This window comes from Aquila chrysaetos, chromosome 16 (assembly GCF_900496995.4).
Source record: "Aquila chrysaetos chrysaetos chromosome 16, bAquChr1.4, whole genome shotgun sequence".
NCBI lineage: Eukaryota > Metazoa > Chordata > Aves > Accipitriformes > Accipitridae > Aquila > Aquila chrysaetos.
In genome coordinates this window covers 23882738-23906881 of record NC_044019.1, presented here as the reverse complement: position 1 = coordinate 23906881, position 24144 = coordinate 23882738, and the positions used below count along the sequence as shown (strand labels likewise).

General features: G+C 36.6%; 1 protein-coding gene across 5 annotated transcripts in view; it reads left to right on the top strand.

Moving 5' to 3' along the window:
* The window catches only part of ANO3 (anoctamin 3), a 216910-nt gene that overhangs the window by 151193 nt on the left and 41573 nt on the right, over positions 1 to 24144 (top strand). For 4 of the 5 annotated variants that reach the window (XM_030039476.2, XM_030039478.2, XM_030039479.2 and 1 more), the window contains exons 6-13: positions 506 to 606; positions 4984 to 5028; positions 10478 to 10609; positions 11991 to 12097; positions 13555 to 13610; positions 15948 to 16069; positions 17311 to 17445; positions 23311 to 23407. In XM_030039476.2, coding sequence (XP_029895336.1) covers positions 506 to 606; positions 4984 to 5028; positions 10478 to 10609; positions 11991 to 12097; positions 13555 to 13610; positions 15948 to 16069; positions 17311 to 17445; positions 23311 to 23407 — 795 coding nt within the window. The remainder of the gene's footprint in view (positions 1 to 505; positions 607 to 4983; positions 5029 to 10477; positions 10610 to 11990; positions 12098 to 13554; positions 13611 to 15947; positions 16070 to 17310; positions 17446 to 23310; positions 23408 to 24144) is intronic. The other variant, XM_030039477.2, reaches the window with a different exon arrangement.

The following is a 24144-nucleotide window of genomic DNA, read 5'->3' as shown; positions in this document are numbered from 1 at the left end:
ACAAAAAAATCTCAATTCGTGCAGAGATCGCATTTATTTAACCATTCCCTGGAGTTAACATTTTGGCAGTGGGACCTGCAGCCTTCTCTCAGCTGTTTTTATGTCTCTAGCAGCTGAGCACTCTTCTCCTTAAATTGGAGACACACAGAATGGTCTTCAAACTGCTCATCTAAGATGACTTTGAGGGGATTTAAAATTAATTCATTTTTTCCATGTCAAAAAATGCCGCATAAAGCCTTTCTTTACTTCTGCTGTGTTTATGAGCAAAGATCTGTCCTATGGATTTCCTTTTGACAGTTATTAGTTTACTCATATTACAGGGTTTGGGAGAAAAAAAAAATATTCATTTTCCTTTGTCTGGCTGAGAGCACTTACAGTGGTTTCAGATTTGCATGGCTACTTCAGGCCTAAAAGCAGAATTTGACCCTGAAGACTGATTTTAGTAAGGTGAATGCCATAGAGTTTGAATTATTAATATGTATTTGTTTGTTACCACTCTTTACAGCCAGCTGTTACAAACAGTGATATCATGTTTGTTAAAATTCACTGTCCATGGGAGACATTGTGCAAATACGCAGAAAGAATGAACATCAGGATGCCTTTCAGGTATTGTGGAAACTATTTTAAGAAACTTGTAATTTAGTGCTTAATATTAAAAGTTCATTACTTACCTTAAGGCTAAAATGCAGTCTTTGCTGCATTGTGGCCAGGCATGCTTATATTTAATTTAGTGAGGTGATAGGGAGAGAGGAGAGGAGAAAAAAATAATAGGCATTGTTCTTTTGACAGTTACCTGTGGTACTTATTTTCAAACTTACCTTCCAAGTCAAACGGAGCATATGTCTTTAGAAAATACTGTTAGTACTTCACACATTGTTTTGGATGTCCTTGGCAGAGTTTCAGATATTCTCCATCTGAGCTCAGGTATTCTCCATGATTTAGGGTATTTCTGTAGTCTTACCCAAAGGCAAGTGAATGACAGAAATAGCTGGTGTCTTCTGTGTCTCCAGTATAACACATATCGTCATACTTTGAATAAAATGAGATACCTTTATTTCGTGGTCCTCCAGCTTTCCTTTGGCAGAATAATGAACTGAACTGACATACAGACATCCTTGTCTGTATGCTAAACAAATTCTGTGATATGTTTTTGCAATAAATATGTTACTTATTTGTAGGACAACTTAATCTCCTGCGAAAATACAGCAGTTTTTAAAGGAGAAAATGTCCCTTTTCAAATCAATTAATAATGTTCTTCCAGAGAGAGAAGAGCATGTAGTGTGCTATAAACCTCATCAGGAGTTAAAGTGGTAACTAGATGCCAAAGCTGTGTGACTCACGGAAAATACCCTTACAGCACTCCTTTCTCACTTGAATTGCCAAGTACTCTATCTTTCATGTCCCTGCTGATTTCAGCTATCACAGTGTGGCTCTCTTGCATTGGTCCTAAGCCAGAAACAGCCATCGTGAAGCATCCTTTGCTCAAAACTTGCTTCAAATACCCAGTTCTATACTGAGTTTCCCCATCTTTCCATTAAGCCTTCAAAGTCCTTTCCATAAAAAAAATATTTTCTGTAAGAGTCATCTTCCATATGTTTGAGAATGTTATTATAGTGCCATTTGAGCTTCTCTAGTTTGAATAATACTTGTCAACATTTTAAATATAGAATTGTTTGCATATGTGTGTACACACACAAACCACCTAAGTTCCAATTCAGAAATAGTTCTTTCTTGCTTTTGATACTTGAAGTCACAAAATTAAGTTAGGATTTGGCAATGGTTTGAATTCTTCATCATTTTAGTAACTTCACAGATCAGTAGCGCTCTTCAGAAAAAAACCAAAAGGGCTTACTTTTGCAATGCTACTTTATTTGGAAGGCATTCAAAGTAATTTTTGTTTATTATTAACTGACATGTAAATATATTTTTTTTCCAAATTGTCTGATTCATATTTCTTTGTTTCTGGACTGTTGCTTTAGCTTCTTTTTATCCCACTCAGTTCAGCCCACCAAAAGTAGATAAAATGCTAAATTTTCCTGCTTCACCTTGTTGGCAGTTTTGCTGTAGAATGAAACACATTTATTTGGTAAGAAAAAAGCCCACTGTCCACCTCTACCTCCATAATAGAACTGTGAGAAATAGTAAATTGATCACCATTTCTTTTGTCTTTAAAAAGATTTTAATAGGAATGTAAATGAAATTGCAATCAAAAACTTGTGTGAATATTTCAAACAGGCAATTTCTTTAGTTTCCGTACTTTTTAATAAATAAAAGTCAACACAGTTTTCTTGTGAACACAAAGTGGACATAGAATAGAACCAAAGTCTGTCTTGCTCTGCCAGCAGCCTGTCTAAAGTGTCCAACACAGAAGCAGAGCAAATCTAGAGCAGTGTTTTGTGATGCCTTCTCTCTTTCCGGAAGGCTGTCGTTCAGAGACTTTCTGAGGCAGAGTTCATGTCTTCATCTTTCTTTATATTAGCTCCGGATGGCTTTCCATGGATGCAAAAATAGCCATCTACCCTTGTGTAACAACACCCTGTGATGACACATTTTATAATTTGATTACGTGTTCTGTCAAATGCACTTTTGTTTGTTTTAAGTCTTAAGCTTGTTTTTTTAAATCAAACCTTTCTTAACTGGATGGCATATATTGTTTTCCTGAGCTAACCATTTTCTCTATTCAGTCGACAGAGAAAGCTCAAATCATGCAATTCTCCCACAATTACAAGAACTAGAGTAGTTCCCTCTCAAGAAGTTTTAGGTAGTCCTGCGAGGAGCAGGGCATTGGACTCGATGATCCTTATGAGTCCCTTCCAGCCTGAGATTTTCTGTGATTCTAAGAACAGATTATTTCTCTTAGCCTTTATCTGATTTATCAGTGGTTTCTGATTGTCCATTTTAATACATAATCGAAGAAAAGAGCTAACCTTCCTTGCAGTACTTTAATGGAGTACACCCTTGTTCTCTTGCACAGCAGTGCAAAATTTTGGCTTTTGGTTATGGTCACTAAAATATACCATGTGAATAATACATCAAGAATTAAACTCATACTTTTTAGGTTCATTTTGCTCAATCCAGGAATCTAAACAAAATCAACAGAATTATTGCACAGGCTAAGAAGTATTTCTCTCTGTTGCTGAAAAGTAAAAATGCTTTTTTCTGACCCAAGGGACCACCCAGTATCCCAGAACTGTTTTAGTATGGCATTATATCTACATGTGTTGGCAGATATATAGTATACATCATATATGTAATATAGATGGAATCTCAGTGTTTCAATTACAAAAGGAAATTTTCCTCACATTTCAAAAGACCAGTCTGTGGTAATCACTGTTGTCTTGTATATGGTTTCAAACAGGATTTATGTTAGCACCAAGGTTAGATCATGACTGAATTACACTTTTTTTTAACAATTTATAGATATTTTTGTTAAGTATATGGTCTGTCAGTAGAAATAAAACTATTAAATATTTCTGGAACTCAGACAAAAGTTTAATTTTATCTGTGTCTACGAGTACCTCTTGTGACACATAATTATTATTGTGTGTAATGAATGAATCAGTTATATCTGTAGCTTAGCTGGACTCCATCTGTGCAAAACAGCTAAGGGCAATTGAAGGGAATGAAGGAAGGGTTTTGTTATAAAATGTAATGTCTGAAAATCCTTTAATAATTCTTCATTGTTCCATTTACAATTCAGCCTAGTAGTACCAAGCATCAGGCTGCCAACAGCCTGCAGATAGTAGATACATAGTTTTCCAATGGCCACGTATTTTCCAGGCAACATTTCCTTCTCACTCGTTTTAATGTATTCATTTCATTGTTACTTTAATGTAAGTAATGCACTTTAATCAATCTCAAATACTGCCCAGATGGGCAGTTGCAGATCTCGTTAGCTGTGTATGGTTCTAGGTTAAGAAGTGATGGAGAAGTACCCAGAGTGAAAGTACCATTTTTTTGTGTGTTAGAATGGGGGGAGGAAGGAGGGATAAAATATCAACTGAAAATAATGTTCAGCTTTTATAATAATGTATCCAAATAAGCTTGGTTTAATTCCTCCTAAAAAATAAACCTCGCAGAAGTAGAAAGGATTTAGGCAAATTTTAAGTAGAAGATGAACTAAGCGAGAAGCAAAGCCCCTGGTGCTGAACTTCACTGTCCCCAGATGAGCGCCGTGGTAAAGATACAGATAACCCGAGGAATCTGCAAGATCGAGGCCTTCTTGCGGTTGAAATGTGACATGAACTGATAGGAGGAGGCCAGAAAAAAACCTGAAAACCTCAAACTAGATGTGCAAAATATTACATTGCAGCAAAAATGTCTCTCTAAGGTTTCAAAATAACTGTTCTCAGAAGACTTTACTAGGAATTTCTGGTCTTGTTTCTCTTGAGTGTCTATGAGCAGTGAAGGGTGGAGAGAAAAGAACTGTTATCCTAAAAGTTGTTTGTTGCAGTTAGTACTCAGATTTTTATGGCCGTGTATTGTTCTTCAGTTGGATGCAAAATGTCAAGGGAAGGTGATGATATACCACTTCAGAGAATGAAGATAGTATCTAATGGCATTAAGTGCTTACGGTATTTAATGCATAAAGCATTTAATAGCATGGAAGCCCTGGTAATTCTTCTAAAATGAGTTCTATGAAATAAAAGCTAAGAAAGTTCACATGAAATGAATACTAGCATGGCATCATTGAACCCTGTCTGATGGGTGTCTTATGAATGAATTTTTGATTAGCTATTATTATTATTAGCTACAAAAATAAAATTTAATTTTGACTCAGGAACAAATTTCAAACTTGAAAATATGTGAAATTACAGCATTTTAATGACTTACTCTATTTCAGTTGCCTTTTTTAAGTGTTTTTCACCTTTCTGCCTATGAAAATGCATGTTTTAAAATGTCTAATGTTCTTTTATAATGTATGTGTCCTTTTCAACTGTCTCCTACTTGATTATTCTCAGCTGATTTTTGCTGTTCTTTCAGGAAAAAATGTTATTACACTGACTGGAGGAGCAAAACCATGGGCAGGTTGGTGGGTGATGTGTAGCTTCTAATTTTGTCAGATAGCCACCCTGCTAAAGAAAATCCATTCGCAGTTGTAAATTTATCCAGGAAACTTGGAAAATTAGATTATTTTCCTGAAAACTCAAAATATGGTAGCTCAAAGTGTTAAAATATTCATCTGTAACAAGATGCAGTACTTTAAAGCTTTGCCAGTTCTCATTTTAGAAATGCAAAAATGTTTATGCCAGGGAAAAAAAAGGTCTTATCGTGGCAGCAAAGATTTAATACTGGAGCTATCTCTACAGTTATGTCTGCTGTTACCAAGGCGTATTTCTTTAGCCTGAAAGATACTTTTGAGCGTATGTCTGGGATTCTGGCAGTCAGCTATTTCCTTAGACATGCAAGCATAACTTCTCTCATACGTGTCCTGGTGATCAGGACTAAATCAATGCCACACCGCGAAGGCTGTTTTAAATTTTTATTTGATAGCTGACAGAATAACTTGTACGCTGCAGTGAAAGCTGTTTAATTCTCTGGGAGGCAGACACATGCAAACCCTACCTGCGGCTGCTGCTGTTGTTGCTGCTTCTGTCGGCCAGGAGAAGGGTACAAGAGGCCACAGCAGCGGGCGAAAGGAGCCTGGGGGGGCGAGAACGGGGGACACTGAGCTCTAATCACTCCCCGTTGCTCTAGTCAGACATAATGATGTCTTGTAAATCCTAATTACCTACGGAAGATTGGAAAATTTTTACTTTTTTAAAAAATATTTTTTCATTACAGGGAAATCTCCTGAAAGAGTTTTCTATCATGGGTTTTCCTGAGATGGATCTTGGGATGAGATTACATTTGATTTGGGTTCTCCTGTTGTTACTTTAGATGATGAAGAGCTCTCATTATTTCTCAGGAACAATTTAAGTAGTCTCATGATATCCATTTGCAAGATGATCAGCTAACAAAAATAGAGGAAGCACTGTTGAATGGTAAAGTGAGAAAACTTTGAACACATAAGCAGATAAAATATATTGAAATAAAACAATCTATAACATAAATTTACAACTGCGTTTTTTCCTCTTCCCAGTCATTCATATGCTTGCTCCATTTTAGTGTGCATTATGAAAAATGTAAGTGATGTGCTTTGTAATGCAAAGGCAAAATCAACAAGCTTTACTGCAAAATTGCCTCATTTCATCTGTAATCCACCTGGTGAGTCCTAGATATTAAATAAATTTATTTTCCTTATTTAGAAGGACAGATGTCTGAAACATGCAACTGAAGTTGCACAGTACGTGTGAACCAAATAATAAACACATTTTGTGCCATTGATTTTTTCATTTGAGACAAATGCTTTTACCTGTGATTTACTTTGTGAGAATTTGGGGATTAATATTTTTCTGAATATTTTTTCTGGCACTTTATATAATCCAGTGCACAAAGGAATAGTGTGAAAAAAGGGAAAAAATAAAAAGAAGCTACATCTAAAAATGAAAGCTAACCCTGAAATTGCTGACATACACATCTCATCATTTTAACTACTACTACTGTCATTGTTTTGTTGCATCTTACAACTTTTCAAACTTAACTGCTTCTCTGTAATTTATCAAATCTCTCATTAATATTTCTAAGTTATTAAGTAGAGTTTACAAGAGCTACGATGAAGAACTGTATTAAATCCTTGTGTATTGAAGGTAAATTTTTAAGGCTATAGAGTTTCTGTAGTTTAAGAATATGAGGTAACACTCGTATATTAGACTCTGCTGTGACATGTACACTTCTCTGAATTTATTGACATGGTTATATGCTAGATGTATATATCTATAAATGTCCTTTTAAAAGTCTGTAAAAGATTATTAGGAGCATGAATGGACAGAGGATGAATTTAATGCTTACTGGTATACTATCTTTCTTACATGTGATACCTATATGGTATCTCTCTCTTTATTTACGTACCTTAAAAAAAACCCTTAACATTGTACTTAATCCTATGAAGCTTGAATTCTATTCATAGGGCCACACTACAGAAATAATTTTGTCATACTCCTTAAGAGCAATATTTGGAAAGCCTTCAAGAAATCTTTTCAAAGGAAAGAAAGTTGCTAGAAGTGGAATATGCAGGTAGATAATGTAGGTATGAAAAATTGGCTGAACTCTCAGATTTAAGATGGAATAATCTAATGAATCAGTCTTATATTTGCCATATCAGGCACAACAATTTCATGATGGTTAAGAATGACATTGAGGAAAAGAAAATCAAAAGATAGCTGCCTTAGTATGCAGCTTCACTCTGCCCACTGAAATGTTGAAATAATTTTATACTTATAAGGATCGAGAACCAAAATTGACTTTTTTTAGCAACTGAGCTGCCATAAGTTCGCTTTGCAAAAGAACTTTTAAAACCTTTTGGATTTCAGTCTGCACACTGAATTGAAATTGTTAATATCATTCCATTGAACAAATATAGTATCCTTTTTTTCCTTTTTGGGTGATGATTGTGTCTATATATTGAATCTGTCAACCATAACACGTTTCAGATTACAAAACATGGTAACATAGCACTCCCATGTAATTTGGCATATGGTTGACAATTCTGGCCAGTCTTGAGAGGCACAAACACCGAGCCAACTACTGGGTGGTGACTGCTGTCAAAAGTACCTAACGTGACCAGTGGCAGTTGCTTAATTCTGGTGTCTTGTTCCGTGAGTCCGATCAGATAATTCCAAACTCACCTATACTGTGTTTCTTTACATTGCAGTCTGCTGAGTAAATGTAATCTGCAAGGATTTTTGGACTAACTCATTCTGCAAAAAAGAATAACCAACCAAATAAAACTGAACAGTACAGTTGAGCATGGAAGTTGCACAAAGCTGAAATTACAGGCATCTTCATAAAATATTACATTTTATATCTAAGAATAGAATGTGTATGTGTTTCAGAGTAATATCCCATAGTCCAAGGTGCATAAAGTTGCAGTAGCGCCAGCTGGAGTGATTTCAGTAAGAGCGTACCTGAAGTAGCAGCCCATATCTTTGCAGCACTGTTCCACTGGGACGTTTTTGATCTCATTGCATGAACTCCTGACTTCATGAGTAACTTCACCAGACCAGCTCTGTCTGCTTTTACTGTTATTAAATAGACTACATTGAATAGATTAAGTCAGGAATTCGTTTAAACTGCTACTTTTGACCTAGAAAGTCACTCTGAGTAATAAATCCTAATAGGTAGTCCTATGATTTAGGCAAAATTTTGTCTTAAATTTGTTATCACTTTGAATGAAAGCTCCATGAAACTTCAGTTTCTTCTTCAGCTGTAAAATAATGTAAGCCAAGAAAAGAGGTCTTTCTTGTTGGATTATTTTTGTACATGGGGGGGATGTACTTTTCAGTTGAAATACTCTGTGCTATTTGAAGACACTAAGTTTTGGAGTGATCAGCCATAAGTGATGTAATGAAAAAGCAATCACACCTTAGATAAATAGCCTTTTTGCCTCAGAAGAGAAATTGCAAATGCAACGTGGACATCATTTTTAATTTATTCCAATGCTGTTTTTCATTACTTTGCATGTTAAAAGGAGCAGACATGAATTTTAAACAAGAGCTAATTTCTTTTAAGATAATTATTATCTACTAGTTTTTTAGATTTTTGGAGGGGGGAAATGATCAAGACTTTTCACGTAACCAATTTTAAAAGAATTTTGTAAGAAAAAATCTGAAATCAGACGCATTGTTTTTCTGTTCTTCTTTCTGATGCATCTGCATATTTTTCTCATTAAAGAAAAGCCTGCATTTTGACCCTAAAAAAAAAATCAGCTTGTGTACAACAGAAAAAAAATGAAGAAAATTAAGTGAAAACTGTACTTATATACACTGTGTATCACTTTGTACCAAGAGAACTTCCACTGGAACTAATAAAGATAATCAGCTCACACAGTAAGGTATTATTTGAATAAAGGATACAATTAAGGGATGCACCTGCCTGGGAACCGTATTCTGTGTTTCAACTTTATGAACATAGTTACGTTCTTTGGCTCATAACGCTTAGTGTCAAATAGAGTGGTGTCCTTCAAGTGCAGTACCAGTTACAGAGTGTGCACCAATACCTTGGCAATATATAGCAAGAAGAAAAATTTGAGAATTTGAAATGTAAATGTAAAATTCTGATCCCACATTTGGCTTAGATTTCTGTCTGACACTGCGTCAAGTAAGGGTAGAACTTTTTTTTTGCTGATGTTGAGAATCAGAGGTACATTTTCACAAAGGCTGCTTTGCTGCCTGAGGGCAACATACTGTGTCATCACTTACTACTCTTACTTATGAAATGGGTAGCTGTGCTTCTGCTTAGCACAGACAATTAAGTAGTCACCTCAGATAAAAAAACCCAATACTTAGCTTTACACTTTTTATGGATATGAGATACATATGCTTTATATGTTATGCATACATATCCATTGAGTAAGGCCCAAATCCCGCTGAAAAAAGTACTGTTTAGGGAATGTTTTTCTAAAATTTAGACTTGTTCTGGATCTCTGCTATGCTTATAGTGTCATAATATAGCACTTGTTTAATATGAGACCTACTCCTTAAATACCCATATTTCATTGCAGTTGAATATGAAAAAAATAAAGGTCAGCAAGGAGTGCAAAACTGGAGTACTAAGGAGGTAACTTCTAGCATTTGCTTGAAAATTAACTGCACTTCACTAGATTTACCCCTGTATAAACCACGTCCCGAGATACTATTTAGGCAAGTTGCCAGCAGAAGAAGGCCCTTTATGTTACCAGTATATAATCTAGTAGGGGGTACAAAAATTATGCTCTTTTTGTGCTTTATAGTGCCAATTTTTAGGAAACTGCAGGAAGCCATACCTAGGTTTTTTTGTCTAAATGCCGTATAACCATATCTGTATAATGTATCCTTTACTTTATTTGGTGTTTAGGTATACTGCTTTGTAAGGCAATATCAGCCCTCGGATTTTGAGGAAAAATCTTCAGGGGAAGGCTTTATTGAAATCAGAAAACCATAGAAATTTGGTCCTGAGCAGTCTCGTATTTACTTTCAAATTTCATGAATTTTAGTGTCCAAGTTGCCAGGCAAGGGAGGGAGAAGGAGTTCCACTTGCTTTGTCCATTGGGGCTAAAGAAAGCAATTAGATACGTTCTTGAATAAAGCATAAGCGTCCACAGTTCTGCCAGATGAACTACCTTGGAAAATTATTTTCCCCAGACTCAATACTGCAGTCCCATCTCAAACCATAATCCCGCTAATTTTAGGATGAGTTGTGCTCAGGTAAAGCGTGCAAGATAGATCACAAATAAATACTGTTAATTTTGCTCTTTAACTCCTTATTTTCTTTTAGTTACTTAATGTGGAAATTTCCTGCTTTCATTTCATTTGTAGTATGATGTCACTAAATACGCAATGTTGGAGATGGAAATAACAAGTGGTTGAGAGCACGTAAATCTGATTTCTTACTGTCTCAGTTTGCAGAGGAATATGAGAGAGCTGAAAAGTTGGTTGCCCAGAAATCCAATGAAGCTTGATAAGGAGGCCCTACCTGATCTGGAAGAAACAGATTGCTACACAGCACCCTTTAGCCGTGCACGCATACACCAGTAAGTGCTAGAACTGGAAAGGCAGCACCAGAGACCACAAGGATTTTTTATTTTCTCACTTCTTCTAAGCAAGTGCCATAGAGGCAGCCGTTAACAGATGGTCACTGGCAAATACCCAGTATCATATTTGATATTTTCTATGGGTTTTCTCTTACAGACAAAATCTACTGTGTTACTTGCTATGTGATGGTCATTCAGTAGTATAGGCAGAAATTTGACTGAAAAATGAACACTGCCTTTTTGTTTTAGATGTTTTTCTTTCTATTACATTACAAAATGCAAATGATTGCTCAAGTTTGCTTTGCTTAATTACATATTGTACTTAAGCAAAACCTGAGACAGCTGTTGAAATTGGGAACACCTGGAGGCAAGCTAAAACCAGTGATGATTTTTTCCTCTTAGCAGATCTGCATTTCAAAATGCTTTTTTTCTGTGAAAGTAAAAATATATATACACCAAATAAAAACTGTATGTGTTCAAATCAGCGTGTTGATGGTGATGTAGTTAAACTGTGCCATAAATTTTTTCAGGACCCAAGAACTTAGATTGTAAAATTCTGGCTGTTTCTTCATTTTTAAAATATTTTGTGATAATTCTTTTAGGAGAGAAAAGTTCATTTAAAGTTGAAGTATTAGCCTAAATAGGATTTTTTTTCTTCTCAGTGAAGAAGCTATATGCTAGTGGACTGACTTTATCCTGGAAAGACAGAGTAATTGCGTTATAATCTCAAATTTTTTTCATTAATTGACTATATTGCATTGGATCAATCACCTGGTTTTGGTGTTATTTCTCAATCAGCTCAGCTGATGTTATCAACTGTAATAGTGTCACTTTTGGCACAGCTGAGTAGGCAAAAGCTCCTGCATGTCAAATTTCTGGCATCTGGAATCCAGAGCCATCTGGGAAAGGATGCTTTAATTGGCTCCATCATAGGATTCTCTAAGGGAACGTGGTTGTGGAGCTGCTGCTCAACTGTCCAGTGCATGGATTTTTTTTTTTTTTTTTTTTTTTTTCTAAAAAGTAGTTCTGGTACTTCCATGATACAGACGTCTGCCAACTCATAAGTAACTTGAGTTTCAGAACAACCACTGCTGCTAAAGATCTTCTTTTAATGAATTATATCCAGAACAGAAAGGACCTAGATAGTAGGATATTTTAGAATTTAGTTTTAGTGGCTCTGTTTTCCCAACAATAATCTGTGATGACGATAAATTTATTGGACCTGAGAAGATGCTCTAGGGATGCAAAATCTACTATCCTGTGCAGTAACCAAAGAAGGTAAAGGTCCAATAAATCACTGTAAGAAGAAAACACTTGAGCAGCTATGTTTCAATAACCGTGCATTGTTTTGGGTATTAAAAGACATTCATTATTTTAATAGCTTTACAATAAACAACAAAGACAGCTTCTTCAGCAATTCCACAAGAAGTAGAATCGTGCATCACATGCTACAGAGAACTAAGTATGAAGATGGAAAATCCAAAATGGGTGAGAATGCTGTGTTTTTTTCCTAACCTGAAGCTATAAAAATTGTATATCTTTACTGGCCTGAAAAAGTATCATTTGAGTAAACTCAATTAATTTTGCCATTCCTTGAAATCTTTTTATTCACTTAGAAACTGAGTTGAAAGAATGTCACATCAATTATTTTCTTAAATAACTCAGTGAAAATTGGCAACATATTTTTTATCTAATTACTCGTTCCTTAAAATAAATTGGGAAGATTATGATAACTTTACGTGATCAAGAGCCACAATAAAGATAACATATACCTCAGAATATTGTCAAGTGTTTTCAAGGACTGGTCCTAGCAGTTTTGCTACTTCCCAGCAGTTCCAGTCCAGCAGAATCAATGTGAGCTACACTTAATTTACTTGAGGTCTCTGTGCAGCTCAGAAACAGTTGACCTGAAGACTAAATTCAGTTTATATCAGCACTCCTATTACAGTATTAGTTTTTTAGAAGGTCTAACTATTCATTTTCATTTGCAATGAACAGGGTATGTATGTATGATTTCCTATTTTCTTTGCAGGAATTAAATTAAGAATTAAATCATATGTATAGACGTATTAAAACCTTATACTTGCAAAGATGATAGAAATTACAGAAAATTGTTGCTTGAGTTTCTGAAGAAAAGCAGTAGTAAGAAGAACATAGAAAACAAGGGTTCAAATCTAATGCCTTTGAAGCTAATGATGGCAAATTTCATTACAAGATTAGCTTAGCATAATTTGTATATTTGAATGGACAAATCTGAAATCTGTCATAAGTACTTATTTCTTGGGGAAACCCTTGGCTACAGGTGTGCTCTCTTACAGGCTACTGAATCTTTTTATTATAATTATTAATGGTTGGTTATTTTTTTTTTATATAATCTGCTTTGATAATACAGCAAATCTGTTTTTAGGAAGACTCTAGGAACTGATCCAAAATGCTGTAGCCAGTATGGTGCAGAGCACAGCTCCGATACAAAGTCCTTCAGCTGGCTTATATTTAAAAATAACAACAGGTTCGCTTTTAACCCTGCAGGGGTTTTGCTGCCTCAAGGATTGTCTGTCCATACCGCGCTCTGTGTATGTCAGATCATCTGGTCACCCATAAAATCCGTATCATATGCTCTGATGAATACAAAGTGAATGTAACAATCTTCTCACACTTCATATGGCACGAGCACCCGACCCTGAGAGAAAAGTTGCAGATGTTGGCCCTCAGAAAGTTGCTCTAGTTTGACAGAACCAGAAATCTTGAGGGATCAGCAAGACCTGCAAAGACACAAGATCAGCAAGACACAAACAGTTGGTGGGATTATTGGTTATTGTAATGTTTAGCACCATCCTGAGCATCTAATATTAAGTTACATTCTCAATATGTAACTTGAAAATTCACACTGCTTGAAATTAGATGTGTATAAAAAAATTGATAACTAATGCTTTTTTTCTTTTTAGGTATTAATAGATTACTAAATAATGGAACATATGAAGCAGCGTTTCCACCACATGAGGTAACCTGTTTAATTTTGTATTTGTATTTATATTTAGATTAAAGCTTCCACTAATGTTTTGAGATCCTACTTTATTTTTAATTTTGTCCTGCAAACTTTTAATTTCACTGTGTAATCTGTTGAGACATTTTTTTTATTTATAGCTCTTACTTTATTATTGGCTTTAAAAATTTTTCTTACGTAATGTATTGTAATAATTTCTTGGAGCATTTGCTTGCTGAACTAGAATATTGTAATTCTTTTTTTATTTTTATGAACTGGACATTGCCTGTGGAGTTCTTAATGAGAATATCAGTTGTTCCGAGTTGTTCCAATTAGTTGTATTAAATTATTTTTGCCTGCCACCAACAAAATGTTCTGTTTTTCTAACAGCTTGTGCACTTGATCACAGTTAGGGGGATTGGTTAATTATTTCCCATTTAATCTTTTCTGAATAGTTTTGGATAACTTCTACTTGACAGTATCTTTTTCAGTAGGTTAAAGTCTACTGAGGACTGTAAACCTGTGAAGTAAGTGAAAAACGTGTTTGACTTCAGACAAAGACAAGATTGTTTTAGACAATCTTTGTGTATTGAAAAGAAAGAAGCAAGCCAGGCATCCTCAGTCATTTTAACTGCTGATCAGTAGCATGGTAATTGCAGCTGTGAACTCTGTGGTTACTTGGGCTGAATATTGTGACTTGGTCTCCTGTTTCAAAGGACTGACCTGTGCTTTACAAATTGCTGAGAGTAATTTTTTTACATGGTATTAATAATTAAATGCTGGGAATATAGAGAAGGAGTATTTTAGATAAATAATTGAACATCACTGTTAACGCTTCAGCTGTGCATTACTGACTTCAGGGAAAAGCTGCCATACTACCAGAAAAACCTGTGAAGCTTTCTCTGGCTGTCAAAACCATGCTGTCATCCATTTATGTATATGTTCCTTTGTTATGGCATAAGCTGCTGTTTCAAAGTTTCAGTTAAGGTTAATGAAGTCATATTTTTAAGCCACTCTTACCTTAATTGCTGCTTCACTGGTGCTAAGGGTTAGCGGTTGAACACTCTCAATTTTTTCTTTTTATTTTTTTTTTTCTTTATCACGCAAGCAAATGAGAGTGAAAATTCAGTCCCAGTGGGAATGCTGAGACTTGAACTCTGTTATGGATAAACATTGCAGAAGGAAGTGGGGGGGGGGGGCGGGGGGGGGGGGGGGGGGGGGGGGGGGGAGATTTAAAAATATGCAATACTGGGTAATGCTTCATGCATTGCAGTCCTTCATCCAGGTGACCGTGAGAATAAGTTGATGTTCTGTTCCTAGGTGTTCCTAGACATTGCAAAGGTCACACTCTTGTGTTGACATTTTTTGGTATGCTGCTTTGCTGACTGTAATGAGAAATTAGTAGAATTGGACTCTCTGCTATGTTTAGCTTTGTTTTTAACTCATTCTTAAACCAGAGGGTCAGCAGATTGCAACAAGTAAATAGTGTTCTTTCAATTGCGGGCAATGCTCAAGATTTCAAATAAATGATAAAAATCTAAATGGCTAAATTACATGGATCTACCAGGGTCAAGAATCTGATTGCCAACTCTGAAGTACTGCTCTGGGGAACTCTGGTCTCCTCCCAAGAAATTATTTGGTTCACTTGCAGTTACTTGATGAAAGATTTTTCTTTACTATAACTGACTGATGGGGTCTTTCTGGGGGGAAAAGTTAAACTAAAGAAAATGTCCTGCTTCAGAATTGGAGTAAAATTACAAATACAAGAGATTCTGCTTGGGATGGTTCTAGCAAATCTGTGTGTTACCTTTTGACTGCTGAGCATGAGGCTATTCTTTCAGGCTGTCAGAGGGTCTGTAAATGTCAGGCGTGGCCTGGAAGGACTCCTTTGGGGTCAGACTGATTCTGTGTTTTTCTTTTAATGCCTCTGAGAGTCCTGTGTAGCTTCAAAATAATGTCAGTTCTGTTGTTTCCATCACCTTAGAAAATATGTAGCAGGGAAAAACTATGTTTTTCTATACTTTTAAACAAGAGGTAAAGTCAGTCATAGAAAATGTCTAGGAGAAGAGAACCAAGCTGACTTACCAGAAATTTCTAAAATTTTATAGGAGAGAAAAAAAGATACTGCAAACGGGTCATGACAAATTTTGAAAAATTGAAATAGGTAAAAGCATACGAATAAGCATATATCAGTGAAATAGAAACACTGTACTTGAAGCCATTTAAAGAGTTGAGTACTTCTTTATATTAAAAATAGTGAACACCTCATTTAAAATTATATTTAAAAATACATAAGAAATTTATATATTTTCCATAGTGCCTAGTAATGTACTTCTATTTCTTTGTGTTTTTTAGGGAAGCCACAAAAGCAGACATCCTATCAAAACACACGGAGCTCAGAATCACAGACACCTCTTATATGAACGTTGGGCACGGTGGGGAATGTGGTACAAATACCAGCCTCTCGATTTAATCAGGTATTAGTACTTTGAAGAGTAGCTTGCTCCTGTGATACAAACAGCATGGTAACAGTGTGTGAACTGTACTGCTAAATTCCTTGTGCTTTCCTGTAAAATTTAGCTATTCAATAATATCAGATAAGACTGGAATTCTCTAAGTTGCTTCTTTTCCGTGGTCTTTTGTGCATGGCTGTTAATTTCAAATGAGGCTGCATAAAAGGCACGTAGATCCAGCTGCTTGACAATTTGCAGTGTGAAACTTAAAATACAAACCCATGCCATGGTTTGCTGATCAGAGAGACTCACCCTTCATGAGAGCACCTTTGGGAGCAAAAACTGTTGCCACATGTTGTCCACATGGACAGTCAAATTTACCAGATCCAGTGGAGTGAAAATGCAACCTAATTGTTACGTTTCCATGTGGGTTTAAATAAACTTCTGTTTCTATATCTTATAATTAATGTCATAGATTACCAAATGTAAAGCAGAGAAATACATGTAATTGAAGTTAAATAATTGTGATGTTTGGGTTTCATGCTTTCCTCATCTTTGACATTGAATACCAATAATTCATTTGTCCTTGCTGTCGGTTCTTATTCCTGATCTGACAGTCATAACCAATCATTGTGCCCAATATTGTTCCACTGAAGGCTGTGGAGCTAATCGTGTGCCATGGGACAATTCTGTGCTGATCAAATAGTATCCTCCTTGACTGACTTTCTGATCACTGCTAGTTCTTCTCTTCTAGCAACTGATACCCAAGTTTTGAAGAATTAAAGCTCAATCTTCAGCTTGTGTTTTCAGTCCATTGTTTTCTCTCATAATAGTTTGAAATATTACATGGTTATCTATCATAAATGCTTTTTATAATGGAATACTTAGGTCATACTGACTTTATACCTTTCCAGAAATTGTGTGTGTGTGTGTGTATATCTGCATGTGCAGATAAAATGTCCTACGTTTAATAATGTTGAAACTAGAAACTACATCTACTTAGTCGTTGCAAGGACATGAAAATTACAGAGCACTTCAGTTATATCCTTAGTTATATCCTTTAATATATGTTCTGGTAAGCCTGCAATTAGTGTCACTAGAATGTTATGCTAGCCTGAAATAAAATGTTTTTGTAAACTGACAGTAATTTTACCATAAACTCGTAATGGTAGTTCCTCACTAGAATTATTCTACTACTGTGAAGATAGATAGAGGTTGCCATAAGTTTTAACTTTAAACAATGTATGTGTTTCCTTTTCATGTAGGCGATATTTTGGTGAAAAAATTGGACTGTATTTTGCCTGGCTGGGATGGTATACTGGAATGCTTATTCCTGCTGCCCTAGTTGGGCTCTTTGTTTTCCTCTATGGATTATTTACAATGGATTCCAGCCAAGTAAGGTAAAATGCTATTTAATAACATATAATAGCCTGTTGAAAATTAATAACAGTCTGACACAACTTAAATCATTATACTTTATATCTTTTCCAGATATGGTAGTCATGTAAAAATGACCAAATAGAACGCTGGGTTCTTCAGTCAAGTGTATTCACTTTGTATATCTGTTTTGCATCAAGCTGGATGCATACCATTTACAGCAAGTGTTCTTACCACTGCCTCTGCAGTGATTCCCATTCTATCTGTAAGGGAAAACAGCAAGTACCGATTCTAATGTCTTAGGTACTGCAATGGTTGTCGTTCCAGTCAAGACTAACAGATGAAAAAAAAACATCAGACATATTCCCTCTTTACCTCCATCTTGCCTATAACTTCTGGAGTGTAGTAGAGTTGCTAAACTTCAACTTACTTTTGTCTATGCCTTTTTTTTCCTCCCAGTGTTAACAGTGGCAAACTTTGAGTCTAACAAAATTCTTAACTATGTCAGTGTAAACTGCAGCCAGGAGACCCAGCTTCAGGGAGATTACAATCACATGAAATGAACCTAGTTTTCAAGTTTCCCACTGCTGTGATTTTGCTCTGAGAGGGGTTTGTGTCAATTTAGAAACAGTGATGAAGGTGCTTAAGTTAAGTGCTGACTGTATTTTAGGAACTGTTTGACTCCTCGCTGTAATGAGGATGCACCCTCATTACAAAGTTTTCCATTAGATGTCATCAGACTCAACAGTATCAGGGCTCTTGAAATTGCAACTGTTGGTCCAAGCAGTTTGGATGCTTAGGCTGCAAGTATACCGGGAGTCAGATTACATAGAAAGTGTTGTTTCTCGGGCTTTGAGTGGGACTATTTTAAGTTTTCTCTATGGACTTATCTTTATCTTCTATTTCACAGTGAGTTATTATACTCTACAGTGCTGTAATTAAGGCTTTTTTAGGCTTGCTTTTGCACAGCAAACTCCTGAGAGACTTTACAACTTCAAAATGAATTAAATGCAATTAAATGCAATAAATGTATCAGGCAGGAAACTATGCTGTCTTGAAGATATTGTTCTCTGTATTAGGATTGTTGTGTACAATAAATGTCCATATAATGCAATGGATGTAAAGTAGAGGATCAGCCTGGTCTTAGAGCACAGGCACTAGAGCTGTTGAACTGGGAATCTTGTATTCTTCACATGTACAATGGCACAGTTTCAACAAGGGGGGAACAAGGGGCCATAATCTACTGATATCAGGGTATAGCTTAGTATTTCAGGCACTCCTCGTGGAAGAGAAAGATGTGGCATTGATGCTCCCCAAGAGAAAGAACAAAATTTCTAAGAGTTTTATTTTCTTCAAGCTGTAAGCTATTATGTGCTTGTGTATGTGTGATACCTTTCTCCCGAGAAGACTTGGAGATAGGACTCCTGCTTAGATCTTTTAATAGAGAGATGCAGTTATCTTGCTTGCGGAAGGTTGCAGGGTATAAATCGCAGGAGCACAGACATAGGCTAGCTTTCATGTTTTCCTGTCCTAAGTTTCTCCTTGGCTGCTGTTGAGTAGCTGCAGACAGAACACGCAGTTTTTAGTTTGCTCGCCGTGGAGGCTGGTTGTGTTGGGTCCCATCTGGAGGTGCCTCAGTGTCATGCTGTGCTACACAGAGCACCAAGGTGCCCATCAGAGGCTCTGGACTATTCCAGAAGCAAGAGCCTGAAAGTTAGGTGATCCGCCATATAAGCTCTAGATGCCTACAAGGGGAGGGGTGTATTTATGTATTTATTGTAGCTAACATTAGCCAGTGTTCATTTCAAAATACTGACAGAGGGTGGGTTAATGCAGAAGCCCTAGCCGTGTGCTCTGTGGCAGCCCCACATCTGTAATGTGGATGTGTTAATTCTGGGCAGAAGGTCCTCTCTGCCTTTGATGGTGTGAATCTGTGCGGTCCCTCTGGTTAGCTGTGACACAATACTGTCACATCAGTGCAAAGACCTGCTGTGAGACGTGGAGTCAAGAACAGAGTTTAACTAACTCAAGCTGATTGTGACTGGCCTGATAAAATGTATGTAGATGTTTTCTGTATCATCTTGTGTACTCAGGCAATTCTAAAGGCCAGTGATAACAGATGCTGCTCCTTGCCATATTTGCTTACTTAGCTTGGAAGGGGTTAGTGAGGATTAGACAGAAACCTCCTGCCTAGAGCAGACAGGAGTCGTCCATTAGCAGGCAGACAGACTGCACAACTTAAATGTTCTTATTCTTGCCATATTCTGGGACTGTGAGATTATTTATCTAGTGTTCCTGCAGTCATTTAAAGAAAACTGCTAGATAAACATCTATAACAGTTTTAAAATATATCATCTGATTTTGAGCGCTGCAGCTACCGCAGTATGCAAATGCAGCGTTCAGCCGCCGTCGGGAAGAAACGGAGTCGGATAGGTTATTCTGACAAAATCTAGACACAGGAAACCCAATGGCAATTAGGAATTTAAACCTAGTGCCAGGCCATTATGGCAACGTCATAACTGCCACATTGCCCTAGATTCGGTCTTGTTCGGTGTAATACTACTTCAAGTGAAACAGGTTTCATCCTGTTATTAGGAATCAGTGGATGTTAGTAAGTGTTGATTTACAGTATGATAAATTCTGTCAAAAGCCCTATTTTTCATCGGTCTTGTGTACCACAAAATCTGAACTTAGCGACTGATCAAATCAATTTTGCAGAAGCCTGCTTTCCTCAGTGATGTCCCTTCACCTCTCAGGCTGCGGGAGCTGCCCTGAGCCCCCCTCTAGCGGCTGCAGGCAGAAATCCATCGGTTTCTTCTTTTTCCACTGAGATCCAGCGCAGTTTCAGCAGAGAAGGAGGAAGCAAATACACGAGTGTACATTGCCGTAGAGCCAAAACGTTGCTTGCGATGCCAGCCATAGGTTTTGTGCAGCAATAATTCGAGGGTTATGCAGAATTATGTCCCATCCAGAAACTAGTTTGTCTTGCTTACGATGTGTACAAGTGCCTGCCTCTGGTCTGTGCTCGGAGTCTGTTCTGATACCAGGTGGCTCTTTTTACGTATATATTAAAAATTATATAAATATACATATATCTCGGCCTGTGCCGAGACCCCATCTCAGCCCTGCATGAGGCCATCAGTCCCTGCTCCCAGTGTAAAGGAAAGATGCTCTGTGTAGTTCATCTGTGGCTGCCACAAGCAACTTGGGAATTGAACATATTTGCTCCCTTTTGGTGGTATCCTTCCTTCTTTCCCAGTGCGAGTGCCCCTCTCATACTGCCTTTTGCCCCTTGTCATAATCTCTCTCTGCTTTCCTCAGTTACAGTTTTAGGGAAACAATAAGCTTTTAGGTCTTATTGAATCATTCAATGACTCAGATATATTGTACTGGGAGCAGGAAGGTGAAATAAGATGGGAAGACAAAAACCCTGCACGCACACTGTCGTTTCAGGAACTAGACACTATTATAAGCAAATATGCATGTATGTCCCATGTTTAGAAACAAGTTTCTCCATTCTACCCAGTTAGGGACATTTTTCTTTCCAATCACAAAGCAAGTGCATAAGACGGGCAGTGTTACTGAAAGCATGTTGGAATGGAGGATGTTCTTTTTCTTGCATGGGTTTGGAATAAAGCTTGGTAATACGGTGGTTGCCAGGAGCCAGGACTGAGGTCCCCCAGGGTCCTGAGATTATAGTGTCAGCAGCTCGTTGCAGGATTCAGTTGTGAGATGAAGGTAACCAGGAGAAAAATCCAGAGAATCGCTGTGTAAGAGACTCCCCAGTAGCTTCCAGAGTATTTGGATTATTTTCGTAGGGCTCAGACATGCAGAAACAAAAATGCGGGACTTGAATTTGTATTTCTTGTATCATACAATTCCAAATATATTTTGATCCATTTGCCCTCCCTCAGCTAAACTGGGGGGAACGTGAAGTGGTAGTTCAAATGGAAGGGCTTAAATAGTCCTTTAGAAGTGCTTTCATCTGGGTTCTTTTCTTTCAACAAATTATGTGCCATATCTATTACCTATCTTTATTCTCAAGTTAGATGCCAAGCTATTACGTGTTGATTAGTCTATGTAAAAATAAATCTGATGGGTTTGAAGATTTTGGTTCTGATGGGTTTATACGTACCATTAATTATCACTGTTGTAAGTTGTCCCTTTGTTGTCAGTCAAACAGAAAGACCAGGCATGAACACAGCATAGCTTGAGGTGTCTTTGCACCATGTGCTGTAGTCAGATTTCAGATATATAAGTGAGGACAGTACAAAGAAGCTTATTTTGCTCTGTTATACTGAAGACTTGAGTTGCAGTAACAGTTAACATAGCACCTGTCACAAACACTTGTATAACAAATGTTACTGCCTTTGCAGAGTAGTGCTAAAGCATGCAACCTATCACTGTCAGTATAATTTTGTGAAACTTCATATGTTATTAAAAACAAACCAAGATTTTAACTCAAGATATATAATACAGAAAATGTAACGTTTATAATGTTGAATTTAAATTCAAAGTACAGCACAGTTTGGCCTTATATTTGACAACAGTCTGCATTACTGCCAAACCATTACAACATATTGTTGAAATATGATTTTCTGTGCTTAATCGTTTGAATGAAAATGCAAGCAAGAAAATTCTCTGATGTGACACACTATAAGATTTCTGTTACTCTGCAACTCTGAAATGACTGGCTGTGCTCGTTCTGGCTTAAGGGTTACTTAGGAAAATTTCGTTGTCAGATCCATATTAGGTTGTAGGGTTTCAGTGAATTAGTGATTCTGATGTTATGTGAAGTATGACTGAAGATTACAAAAGTGTCATCTAGGCAACTGGAACCTTTTATTTCCATTTACTGTTATGTCAGGATTTAATAGAAGCACTCATTTGGAAATAAGCATAATCTTCCATACCGTATTAGCACTGTAAATTCAGCTTTTATGAGTGAGATAGTGAAAGCACAATATTTATTAAAACAAATTAGTAGGGATTTCCTGGCATTTGTTTTATACTGCTACTTTCCTAGTGTGTCATAAGATCATTTCAGGCATGTCAACATTGCTAAAGGGTAGGGAAAGGCGATTGCTGATGTTCTTTAGGAAGCTTACTCACTGCATTTAAAAGTTGCCTTAAAATTCATTTTTGCTCTTCTGTTAATTCTGTTTTGCCTTTTTCAAGATACTTAATTATGTACTACTTTTTGAAGTAGTAAAGACAGTGGCTTCATCTTCCTAAATCTTAGGATCCTTAAACACCAGAACATGGCTTGAAGATATTTTCCTCCAAAATAGGATATTAAAGTGGTTTTGGTTTTTTTTATTAGCCTTATGTGTAAGTTCTTCTGTAGGAAATAAAAACGCAAAGACTTGAAATACTACTGCCAGAAATCCCTGTCAGTGGGTTTTTACATGTGACCAACTGATCTAAGTGTGCATGCGATCATCCTGTGGAACAGACCTTCAGCTGCTGTAAACTGGGATAAGTTGATTGAAATCAGCATAGTTATACCAGTGATGTCCATCCTCTTAACGTTTGGTATCTTCTCCATCACTTAGAAAAATATGCAGTAAATGGGTCGGAAGGTAGTGAATAATGTTTTGTTCTTCTGTTTGTGGTATTTGGGAGAGAATGGGATATTCACAAGTGTGAGAAGTGTAGCATGATGCCCAAAAATATTGCATACTACTCTAGGGCCCATAGTTTTCAGGTTACTGATTTGGGATTATGCTTTTCAGGCCAAACATTCACTTTTAATTTATTTTATTGAGCCAGTTCTGTGGTGTAGGCATATTGTTAACAAATAGAGACCACAAATGGCATAACCTCAGAAAATCTTAGGAATGCTAAAAGCCTTTTTATAACCTTTATTTTCCTGTCTCCTACTAAAGCAAAGAGATCTGCGAGGCAAATGAAACCATCATGTGCCCTATGTGTGAACGCAATTGCACACTACAAAAACTCAATGAAAGCTGCATATACGCCAAGGTAATTATTGTCTTATCCCTATCGAGATATTTTTTGTCTAAAGATCCACTTTCATTGTGCAATGGCTACCCTTGTTTCAGCAAAGATTCCTGCAAAAAGTATTGTTTCTCTGCAGAGGTTATTTTTCAGCCTTTGTAATTCATGTTTTCTAATAAGGGAATGCTCTGAAATGATCAGAGATTATTTTACAATTCGTTTTACTTTCTGTGAGCATTTCCTTCCTAAATCCTTATTATTTTCATCAACTTACAAAGTCCTCTGAGTAATAAAACTTTTTTTGGAAGGTTTTTCCAACTTTCCCCTATAATTAACTTCTTACTCTGTTTCTTTTGCTTCCTTTGTAATTGAATTTCTGCTCCTCCTAAAGGAGTTCTCTAGCATAATGTGCCTGTGATGTGCTTTGCTCTGTCAAACGAATGCAAATATTTTACACAACTAAATATTTTGCTACAAGAAGCTATCCTTCAAACTTAAATAAACACAAGTACCTCTGTATACGTGCTGTGTTTTCAAGTGAGGAATATATTTTGATGTGTGATATCTTCATAATGCTGGAAAAGCAGCCTTGGCATTTTTCTTGGAATTCTTTAGCCATAAGATAAATCTTGCTCAGAAGCCTGTATTTACAAAATATGATTGTCTCTGGGCCATGGCATTACAACAACACTGCAGCAATGTGAAAGAGAATCAATTTTGTGTTAGATTTTGAAATTTTGTATAGATAGGACCAATGTTGA